The sequence below is a fragment of the Zeus faber genome (assembly GCF_960531495.2).
Source record: "Zeus faber genome assembly, chromosome: 17".
Lineage (NCBI taxonomy): Eukaryota > Metazoa > Chordata > Actinopteri > Zeiformes > Zeidae > Zeus > Zeus faber.
This window is the reverse complement of record NC_137204.1, coordinates 31,560,588-31,572,099: the sequence shown is the minus strand read 5'-3', so window position 1 is coordinate 31,572,099 and position 11,512 is coordinate 31,560,588. Positions and strand designations below refer to the sequence as shown.

General features: G+C 45.6%; 2 protein-coding genes across 2 annotated transcripts; both read left to right on the top strand.

Annotated features, from left to right (window-relative positions):
* Positions 1 to 282: 282 nt before the first annotated feature.
* Positions 283 to 4,420, top strand: LOC307243349 (kelch-like protein 33). Its single transcript, XM_080018128.1, has 4 exons — positions 283 to 1,182; positions 1,361 to 2,309; positions 2,493 to 2,663; positions 2,845 to 4,420. The coding sequence occupies exons 1-4, from the start codon at positions 423 to 425 to the stop codon at positions 3,362 to 3,364; spliced, it is 2,400 nt and encodes a 799-aa protein (XP_079874254.1). The 5' UTR covers positions 283 to 422; the 3' UTR covers positions 3,365 to 4,420.
* A 1,641-nt stretch (positions 4,421 to 6,061) lies between these two features.
* On the top strand, positions 6,062 to 8,715 carry LOC307243108 (FH1/FH2 domain-containing protein 1; the record flags this gene model as incomplete). The annotated part of the gene is made up of 2 exons (XM_080017755.1): positions 6,062 to 6,487; positions 8,503 to 8,715. The coding sequence occupies 2 exons, from the start codon at positions 6,062 to 6,064 to the stop codon at positions 8,713 to 8,715; spliced, it is 639 nt and encodes a 212-aa protein (XP_079873881.1).
* Positions 8,716 to 11,512: the final 2,797 nt, after the last annotated feature.

Here is an 11,512-nt window from a genome sequence, read left to right as displayed (position 1 = left end):
CTGAAGAGTTGCATTGCAGGTTGACAAGTTTAACTCCACTTGCAGACTAACTCTGTCCTAGTTGCAATGGAACAAATACTCTGTGTGGTATGCCTAGTATGCTGGCAGCACAGGTTAAAAAAAAATAGGTTGTGTTTCTCCGTCTTGTGGTCGAAGCAGATTGAGTTGCAGCTGTATGTGTCTGAGCCAGTTGCTATAAATACACTGTGGTATACTGCCCTTCCCCGTCAGGGAGGGAGGGATTTGAAGGGATTTTAAGTGCAAGGGTGACAGTGGGAGTGGAAGACCAAAATGGAGTACAGAATATAAAAGTCCGACATGAGATGATGGTGGCATCAGCAAGTGTTGTTATATTGTTTTTAACTACTGTGACAGAAACAGACGAATAGCAACGGAAGAGAAATTCCACTTCTCCTGGAGCCATGGAGTTACCCAGAGGTCACATACCTATAGAATGGGCAGAGCGCTGGAGGAGAGAGAAAGAGAGGAGAAGAAAAGTAATACAAGAGGGAGAAGGGTTTGAACAAGACGACCACGAGCTGAAGCGAATTGTGGCCTACAACGACATCAGTATTGGAATACTAAAGGAGAGAGGGGAGTGGAGCAGCAACACAACGGAGTCTGGGGACAGGGTGGTCATGTACTGTCGCCCTGGCCATGCCTCAGAGGTATACCAGGTTCTGAAGGAACTCCGGGAACGGTCTCTCCTCACAGACCTGACCTTGATCACTGAGAGGGGAATGAGCTTCAATGTCCACTCCCCAGTCCTGGCTGCGGTCAGCTCCCTAATTCAGAACCGACTGAAGGACCGGGATGGAGAGATTTTCACAAGGGGGAGGGTACCAGACACGGTCCGGACTTGGTCTCTGTGTTTAGGTCCAGAGCTGGATCACGTGGGAATGAATGGCGTCCAAGAGTTTGCCTACACTGGAGCCATAGCAGGCCTGAACAGGGACACGATAGCTCAGATCCGGGCTGCAGCCCAGGCACTGGAGGTCCCCAGAGTGCTGGATCTGTGTGCACAGGAGGAGGAAAGGATGAATAAGAGAGTTTATGAGGAAGAAAAGAGTAAGATGTCCGCTGAGGAGCAGATGAGGACCAGCATCCAGGCCATCAGACAGCTGTGGACAGAGAGGATCGGCTGTGATGTGGTTCTGGATGTGGATGGAGCCTTATTTCATGGTTTGTAAACTTATGAAGACATGAGCTCCTGCATCAACTACCCCATTTGTACTGGGAGCAAATGTGGTAGTTGGTGCAGGAGCTCATGTCTTCAACCACTGCAAAGCACTCTTTATTCTTTATCTCAAATGGAGTTATGAGGTGCACAGTGTTTCATTCATTTCTTATCTACTTCCAGTCCACAGGGTCCTTTTGGCTGCGAGCAGTGACTACTTCCGGGGAATGTTCACCTGCGGGATGAAGGAATCCCATCAACCCCGAGTGGCCCTGCCCCTACCACTAGCCTCTGAGCTGCAGCACCTTGTTGAGTTCTGCTACAGTGGTGCGCTCTACCTCAGCTGGGGCTTTGTGTTCGAGGTCACCTGCGCTTCCCTTCAGCTTCAGTTCCAGCATGCCCTCTCGCTTTGCCTGGACTTCCTAAAACATGAAATGGATGCTGGCTCCTGCCTGGATGTAGTATCTTTCGCTGAGGCCTATGGGATGGCTGAGCTCCTGGAGGAGGCCCATGACTTTGTGTTGAGGCACTTCCTGGAGGTGTCGGCCACTGCCAAGTACCTGGACCTATCACCTGGGAGGCTGCTGCAGTACCTCCGCTCAGATGGCCTGAGTGTCCCCACAGAGCTTGCGGTGTTCCGGGCCGTGGTCTCTTGGGTCCAGGCCGACTCGGAGCGGAGGCTCATCTTGGCTGGATCACTGATGGCAGGCGTTCGCTTCCCCCTCATGACCTTCCGCGAGTTCCAGGAAGTCAGAGCAGTCAGTCTGCGCATGGAGTCAAGCAGCGACAAGGAGGTGGAGCTGTACAGCTTGGCACTGAAGGAGTTTGGGTCTGGCATCCCCCAGACTGGTGAGGGTTGTCGGGTCCGACAGCCCAGGGACGCTCTGGTTCTGGTCGGGGGCGACCGGCTGAACCCGGACGTGGGTCAGCGTCTACCCAGCAGGGAGCTCTGGTTCGCCAACGCATTGCGCAGTGGGACAGGCCTGGTGAAACAGGTGGAGTGGAGGAGCCTAGGGCAGATGCCAGAGCCGCCCCGATTCAGACACGGCATTGGGGTAATGGAGGGGAAGCTCTACGTGGTTGGAGGCTGTTACTACTACACCCAGCATGACACCATGAAGTCTGCCTTCAGGTGGAGCATAGGGGAGGGTTCTGGTAGACAGGTATTGCACACATAGATGAAGGAAACAGCCATAACCCTCCCTTTTTACCTCTCTCCCCCTTGCTCCCTGCCTCCCCCCTCCCTCAACTTCCCTACACCCTCCCTCATCCTTCCGACCCCCCACTCCCTCTCACTCCGTGCCTCCCTCCCTAGATATGACCCAGTCTTGGACCACTGGGACCGGCTGGGGGACCTGCAGGAGTTGAGGAGTAACTTTCCGGTCGTGGTGAGTGGAGGACGTCTCCTAGTTCTGGGCGGAGACCGGGAGATCAACAGCAACGTGGGCAGTGTGGAGGTCTATGACGGCGAGTCTGACTCCTGGAGGTTTTAAGCGTCTTTCATTGACCTACAATAAGAAGTCTTTTGAGAGTCTCCCATTTAACAACTTTTTAATAATAAACATTGAAAGATTGTGCTGTTAATAGTTTTCTGTTGTTTCCTTTAGCTACTTGTGTTCTCCAGGTAGGTCTTTCTACTTCTTTTCATCCAATCTGTTTAATTCCAGCTTTGTCAGGCCTCTGGACAGGGACCTGAGTGGCCAGGCCGCCACAGTTTCCCACGGAGAGATCTTCATCTCAGGAGGGTTCAACTACAAGTATGAGTGCCTGGCTTCCATGTTCCTATATCACCCGGAGAGAGGAACCCAGTCACTGGCAGACATGACCCACAATCGGGCCCAGCACTGTATGGAAGCCCTGCTTGGACGCCTCTATGTGGCCGGTGGCATCTGCAACCTCAGGAGCTTCTATGCTGACCAGACAGCCTGTGAGACATACAACCCAGCCACGGACTCCTGGAGCAGCCTGGCGCCGCTGCCTTTGGGCCATGTCGGCGCCGCGTCAGCTGTCCTAGAGGATAACATCTACATTCTGGGAGGATACTGTCAGGAGGACCAGAGTGAGTCGGGACTGGTCCACCGATACAGCCTCAGCACCGGGAGGTGGGACAATGTGGGTAAGATGCCTGGAGCTGTAACGGACATCCGAGCCTGCCTGCTGAACCTGCCCCAGCACCTCAGACAATGAGATGGAGCCAAGCTGATTTTCTGCAGTTAGTCATGTGGGAGAGAATGTTTGGCCCCATGTGCATGGAGAGGAGCAGCAGAGAATGATTGATTAAGAGAGATTTTAAAAGCTCTGTCTCCAGAGAGAGTTACTTTCTGACCTTTTTCTATCTTCTCCATGAGTTGTAATTATTTTGTTTAGTTGTTGTGGTGTGCAAATACAGCAGATGGGGTCTGGTGTGATGGTTGGCGAGGGGTCCCTAGCGATAATGGACTTTACTAAATTAACAGGAAAGCTCTGGGTCTGGAGACACCATTGGAGGGAAAGCCCAGGTTCAGAACTAGGGGGTGAAGGAAAAGCTTTTGTGCTTTTGTGCCCTTACCCCGGGAGAGGTGTCTAAGTCACACCCATCCCAGGGATCTGTGCTTGGCCCTCTTCTCTTCTAACTCTATAGGGGATGGTAGCTCAGGCGGTAGAGCTGGTGGTCTAGTGATCTAAAGGTTGCTGGTTGGAATCCAGGCTCCTCCTGCTAGCATGCTGTAGTGTCCTTGAGCAAGACACTTAACCCCTAATTGCTCCTGATGGCTGCGTCCGTCGGTGTTTGAACAATTGTAAGTCGCTTTGGATAAAAGCGTCTGCTAAATGTAAACTCTACTCCTCCTCACCGGGATAGGTCATCCAGCCGCATACTTTCTCCTTCCACACTGAGCACTACCTCCCCTTTTGAGAATCTCGGTGTGCCTCACAGACATCTTCTGTGGTTGAAGGAACGCTGGCTCCAACTGAACCTGTCCAAGACAGAACTCCTCATCATCCCGATCAGAACACCCATTCAACACCACATCAAGGTTTAGCTTGTCATCATTAACACCATCCAAGTCTGATAGAAATTGTGTGCTAATAATTGACGGGTAAGGGTTAGGGATTAGGGTTTTTGTTTTTGTTGAATTTAACAAGTTTTAAGTTGTTACTGTATTTTGGCATAATGCACTAACAACCTATGAGCACTTATCATATTGCACTAACATACACAAAAAAATAAAAACAATTACTATTAACACTATTTTTATTCTGATTCCTTACAGCATCTTGCACTTGTATCTGGTTGAATTAAGAAGTAGGTGCTCAGGCACTTAAATCCCAGGTTGCTCCACTGGTAGACTGGTCATTTCTGCTCTGATTTGGTTACAGCAGCTCATGCAAGTCGCTTTGGAGAAAAGTGTCTGATTATTTAGTAAATGCAAATATATGGTTAAGATAGCTAAGGGTTAGGGTTCGGTTTTTAAATTTATTTCCTATGAACGGGTCTGCTGCACAACAGATGTGGTGGTGGTGGTGGTGGTGGGGGGGGGGGGGGGGGGGCGTTTCTAGACTTCACTTCGTGCTTCTGGTGAATTTATTTTAATGCAGTGAATCAGAAGCAAATCAGCTTAAAAAAAGAATGAATGTTAATCATCATTACATGTTTACAAAAGTGGCCTTTTGTTTGCTTCTCATGCATTTACATAAGTACTACTATGAAACATAACTACTCTGTTGCATAACTGAAATACTCTGAAACATGATAGTAAAAATGAATTTTTACAAGCAGAAAAACATACAGCCTACATACTATGTACTTTAAATACTTAATAAATCCCACATCTAGGAGCAGTGTGCTACCATGTAGCGGTGCCGGGGGAGCAACTCCAGATCTTCATTTATGCCTTGTTCAGGGGCATCGGCAGGAGTGTCTAACCCAGATCTGCATGTTTTTTTGGGGTGGGGGAGACCGGAGGAAACCCACATGAACATGGAGAGAACATGGAGAGCCCTGTCGGACTAAAACCCACAACTTTCTTGCTCTGAGGCAATACTGTAGTGCTATCCGCTGATCCACCCCCATTACAGAGAGAACTTCAGAAGAAGAGGAAGGAGGAAAGAGAGATCTTCAACGATAACGAGGGTTGTGTTTACTGCAGTAGCAATACAAACAGGAGATGTTGCCTGATAAGGAAATTAAGGGAAATGGCTTAACTCAAAAAAACAGTTCAGATTGGAATGGGAGAGAGAGAGAGGGAGAGGAAGAGAGAGACATGAAATGAGGAAAAGAAAGCTGCTGAAGCAAACCAGTTTATTTTTTGTTGTTGTGTAGAAATACTCCTCGGATCTTCTCCAGAACTGGACCTGATGCTCCATGTGGTGTCTGGAGGACAATGAAAAATGATAAGAAGCGTGACAACTGTGAGAACTATGAGGTGCTTTTCTCTCCAGAAAATTAAGGAGGTCAACCCTGAACTTTTGGATCAATAATCCACTCACTGAACTTCTACTTTTTGCCTTCAAGCTGCACTCAGGGATAACTTCAGGTGAGTGTGTGGTGGCAGGAGATCGTTTGGTTCTGAAAGATCTGATCGTGAGCCATGAAGCGGTCCTGTTGCGGGACCGTCCCAAGATGTTCAGGTAACCAAGTCTTGAGTTTGCAATTGAGTTTCTTTGCTAAAGAGGGATATGAGACGACAAGAGGTTTACTCGTCACATACATATACATACTTTCATACATATATGCAGTAAAGTGTCAATGCAACGCACCTGAAGGGTGAGATGAACGGGAGGACACGGTGTTGATCGAATGAGGTGAAATGCGGACCTGGTCTCTCACACGTGGAGTGGTTTTGTTTTTCAGAACAATAGACCAGTGTAGGTGAAGTCAATGGGGGAAACATCTCTAAGAGAAAAATGAAGGACTCCGAGTCGACCTGGGAAGTGCCCTGGGCTTCATGGGTTTCCCTTCCACAACCTGCCGGACACCTGCTACTCAACACCTTTGACTTCTCAGACCTCTGGGATGACGAGGACTTGAGATTCGACGGTGTGGAGCAGGACAGACCATCAGGAAGTCCCCGAGATGCACCCATCCCTCCCCCGCTGCCGCCCATAGGCCCATCGTTAGCCCCTTTCTCCCCCATGGGGACGCCTACCAAGGCTCACACTTTGAAGCTCCACTGGAAGGAAATACCAAGTCTGCATCCACTACCCAGGGCCACCCACTTCGGGACCCAGCCCATCTGGGCTGGGCTGGAGCCGGTCCAGCTGGACCCCAACAGGCTGCAGGATCTGTTTGGGACCAACAGCCCCACCTGTAAGGTCGCCACCGGCCAGAAGGTAAACTGAGACACTAAGTACTTTGTTTAAGTACTGTACTTAAACACAAGCTTCCAGTATGTTAACGTAATTCCACTGTTTTAGACTTGATCTTCAAATACTATTTATTTTTCACTAAAAAGACTAAAAAGGGTTTGATGTTAAGTTTAAAACCAGTTTGGAACCAGTATCCCAACCAAACGGGACCATTTGCACTTAGTGCTAGTTCACAAGCTTAAAGTATTGAGGTTCATACATCAAGGATAAAGGTCAAATATGATTTAAATAAGTACCTTTAACTTTGGTTCACAGGTCACTGACTATTTTCCTGATACTAACTCACATTTTCACAATTCAAGTCAAGTCAAGTCAATTTTGCTGTCATCCCAACTTTACCCAGCAAAGTCTACAGGACGTAAATATGTGCAACCAAATGTCCTGTCTTGTCTCAAGCAGTGTTTTTTGTATTTACAGCCTTTGTTTGATAAACAAGACATATACAAGACATAGCAATACACGGATCAGCTACAACATTAAAAGCATCACTAATTAACACATATATGATGTAGCTCCCCCTCATGCCACCAAAACAACTTTGACCCGTGGAGGCATGGACTCCACAAGACCACTGAGGGTGTTCTGTGGTGTCTGGCCCCAAGACGTTAGCAGCAGATCCTTAAAGTCCTGGAAGTTCGAGGTGGGACCCCCATGGATCGGGTTTGTTGTTCCAGCACATCCCACAGATGCTTCATCAGATCAGACCCTCGCCCCAGTCATCCACATCATAGAAGAAACCGTGATTCATCAGGCCGCCTTCTTCCATTGCTCCATGGTCCAGTTCTGATGCTCACATGCCCATTGTAGCCACTTTCGGTGGTGGACAGTAGTCAGCTTGGGCACTCTGACCAGTCCCATAAGCAGCAAGCCGCCATGCATTGCGTCTTCTGACACATTTCTATCATAGCCATCATTCACTTTCTCACCGATTTGTGCTTCAGTAGCTCTTCTGTGGGATTGAACCAGACGGGCTAGACTTCGCTCCCCATGCACATCATGAGTTAGGGTTAGCCTTGGCCTTGGGCCCCATGACCATGTTGCCGGTTCACTGGTTGTCCTTTCTTGGACAACTTTTGGTAGGTATTAACCTCTGTATACCGGGAACACCCCACAATATGGCCTGTTGCATATCCTGCCACATGCGTCGTGTGTCTCTTGCGTTGGTGAGGATATTGATTTGAGGTTATTGATTCTTTTGGGTGAAGTCTCTCTTAGCCAGCTTAATGTCACGGGACAGGTTGGATCTTGTTGTCTTGTGCACTGCTTTCTTGCCTACTTTTCAAAGCAGAGTTCCAGGATTTAGCAGCTTGTAAACTTCTGCTGTCAACCATGGCTTTTTGTTGGCTCATATTGTTAGGGTTTTCGTGACTGTTATATCCCCACCACACTTGTTGATGTATCCAATCACTGTAGCAGCATATACCTCAATAACTGTTTGATGACCATTTGTTGCTGCCTCTCTGAAAATGTTCCACTCAAGGCAGTCCTGCAGAGCTGAGGTGCCTTCCTCTGGCCAAACTCTGTCTTATTTGTGTCTTTGTTTAAATATTCTCATATTTGTGTAATTATTAATCATTTTAAATATTCAAATTAAAGTTACTTATTGAGAAACAAACAAGTATTTTTGTTTACAAAACAAGACTCTATAGTCTAACAATGACATAGCTGTCAGTGCTGAAAAAAATACATACTGTATGTTTAAATTGAGAATTGAATCGAATTGTGACCTTAAAATGTTTTTATCGTGGATGTTGAGAATCATGACCCCCTATTAATTTTACATTGTTTTGTTTTTGTTAGATGGAATAAGAAAATAGCAAACACAGCAAACTGAAACACCTTGGACTAAAATATGTGTTGCAGTACCTATCAACAGGACCAGGTCACAAATTTAAGGAAGGTCGGAAGGGTTGGGTTGATGTTTCGGACACCTAAGTCAAGTCTTCTTCCATCCTTCCATCTTCGTCCTCCCATCGCAGAAGCCGCCATCGCGATTGGTGTTGGGGATAAAGAGGAGCAACATCGTCACCATCGCCCTGAGTCGCCTTCCGCCTCCACACCTCCTCCCACTGGCCATCCACAACATGGACACCCGTGTGCTGGACCGCGAGGATATCCAGGTCCAGGATCAAGCCTTTCACTCATCAATTTACTCATGTATTCATCTGTTCTTTTGTTCTCCCTTGTTCTAATGGCGGATGAATCCTCATGCCAGGCTCAGATAGACTCATATCTCTATGGGGTGGTTTGGCAGACACAGATTAGGTCTAATCTTAGACTAAAGTAGATTGATTTCACACTTTTCTGGACTTACTGAAATGGACTTTCTGAGAAAGTTTGGTCATGGTTTAAAATAGTCTCAGACTTGCCAAGTCTTGGATTGGATTGGAAAATGGATTATCAGGACTAAGACCAGCATCAAGACCAGACAGTAGGAGCTCACTAGTCCTTAGTCTAGGACAGTGGTCTGCTAACCTTTTCAAGCATCAGATCACTTTCGAAATTGAAATATGAGCCGAGATCAACCATTTCAAAATTTGTACGGAAAATAAATAAACATAAGTACTTCTCTTAATATTCTCTTACTGCATTATTCGTAAGCATACATGTCTTACACATAGTTGTTTCAAATTGTGGTTAACAGACAAATTATGATACATATTTTATAGTCTTTTACAATGTAAAAGGCCACACAGCGCGCAGTACTCACCTAATTAACGCCATCCTTCTGATTGAATCTTATGAATGTTATCGATAAGCACACTTAAGAAATCCTGTAGGAAACCTGAGCGTTAATGGCCTGTGACTGAGCTTGAAGTGTTCATCAGGCATGGGGCGATAGTTTGCTGAACTACAAAAGTTCTCTTTCATTAGCCAAAACTTAGTATTTCTCAAGGTTAATCTGTCTAAATAAAAATAATACTTTATTTTTCTTTACTTTTTTTGATACAATAGCTATGCTAACCCAACAACAGCCTACTCTCAATAGCTCCCCCTTTATAGCTAGTGACTGCATGTAATTAAAGAAAATTGACCTTATTAGAGAAGAGATTGAAGGGACTCTGGCTCAGCCCCAATCAAATCCTCCTGATAGTGAAACAGGAACAGGCACTAGGGAAGCTGGTATAGATAACCTCTCACACCTTGATGCAGTATCTCTTGAAACTCAGTCACAGTTGGTAAGTGCAGCAAAACAGTGTTGGAGAATTCCCCTGTGTGGTCGCTGAGGTTAATCTGCCTACTACAGCAAAACAAAACTGAGAGTATTAGGAAATTTATTCTACAGGATAAAGACAAAGATTAAAAGCTGTATATTCACAGCAGTATTCTGATCAGTCTGCCTCTGCTTCTGTTGAAGAAGGCTTTATACCAATGAAAGGTTGTGTGCCATGGGTCAGGTGCCATTTACAGGATTATGGCCCCTCAATCATAAATTGATCAAATCAAATCAATCATGAGAGGTGTTACCCTCATACAATAGTTTTACAGTCAAACTCAGGTCACAGGTACAATCTTACTATGCCATAAAACAAACACACAATTTATAGAATTTGTGGAATAATTCTGTGATTCCCCAACAGTTATGTTAAATAGCCAACTACAGTCTCAGCACAAAAAGAAATGCATGCACCCTAGTGTAACAACAGAATAATATTATCACAATGTCTAATATGTAGGAGATAATGACCATAGAATATCATTTAGGCTACAAAATAACCGACTGTTTATAATTCATGCAGGGTTTTAACATTTTTAATTTTTTAAATCTAAAAGTCATAAATACTAACTGGACAATCTGATAACTACTGGTTTATGTGATGTAATTCATGTGTGTGGCTTCTGTCGACAGAAGACAGACCTAACCGCATTTGTCAGCACCTCATGCGGGGACAGTCTGGTCACACCACGTGATCGTCCCTGTACTCCAATCATCACTAATGGCAGGAATGGAACTCGGTTGAGCTTACCTTCACTGGGATACTATTAAGAAAAACAATACAATTATCACCAAACAATATTTTAACCATAACAAAGCGTCAGCTTGATAAATCCATCATGAGGTGTTTGAGAGGAGCACTTGGAATAGAATGCAGAAAACTGGTGGTAGAAACATCTCATCCTGCATTGTCCTTTGCACAATCATTATGTTTACTTTATTCTCTAACTTTCCCTCCTTTTGACAAAGGGTACTTATCATATGTCAAACAAGTAAAACAATGAAAAACTAGCGGGTGAGCTACAGCTCAGTACATACAGTACCAAGTGGCTCTGCCAGTACAATAATTCAGTGCAGGATGCTTTTGAGTAGTGGAAAAACAAGGTTAATGAGGAATCCTGTGTCCTCATCTGTGGAGGAGACAACCATCATTAGACAACAGCAATATCATTTACGGTGGCTTTGTTGGCTGTGTTGGCACCAACATTTCCTACAGGGATTGGGTTAAGTACATTAATGTAAACAACACAAATAGGAAGATCTGAATGGGAGGGTTATGACATCAAAACATTACCGGATGTTCTGTACGTCTCGTTTATCAGCTACACCTCACCGTATCACATTTACCTGTCTTTTGTTTAAAAACAAAAGACAGTTAACAATAGATAGAAACACAAACACAACCAGTTTTCGAACATAGACCAACACTGTTCTATGCAAAAAAACAGATGACAGACAAAACAATTACCCTCTTAATAGTTGTACTCATGGGTCTAAATCATCGTAGTTTAACTTTTCATGAGTAGCAACATCTTGGCTGGCGGAAGCTACAATGGCTATCGCTGCCAAGCAGTCATGTGAATCTCCATAAGGGGGAAGAAGAGAAGTTGGAGCAAGCAAAGTAAAAGTTGATCATGTTGATAGCAAGAGAGGAGTTGCCAGAGAGAAAATGAGCCGTTTTGAGAGCAAGATAAAGTCTACAGCATATAATCAGCCCAATAACCCCGGCACCAAGTTTCCGTGCATAGTATGCAACAAGACGTAATTCATCT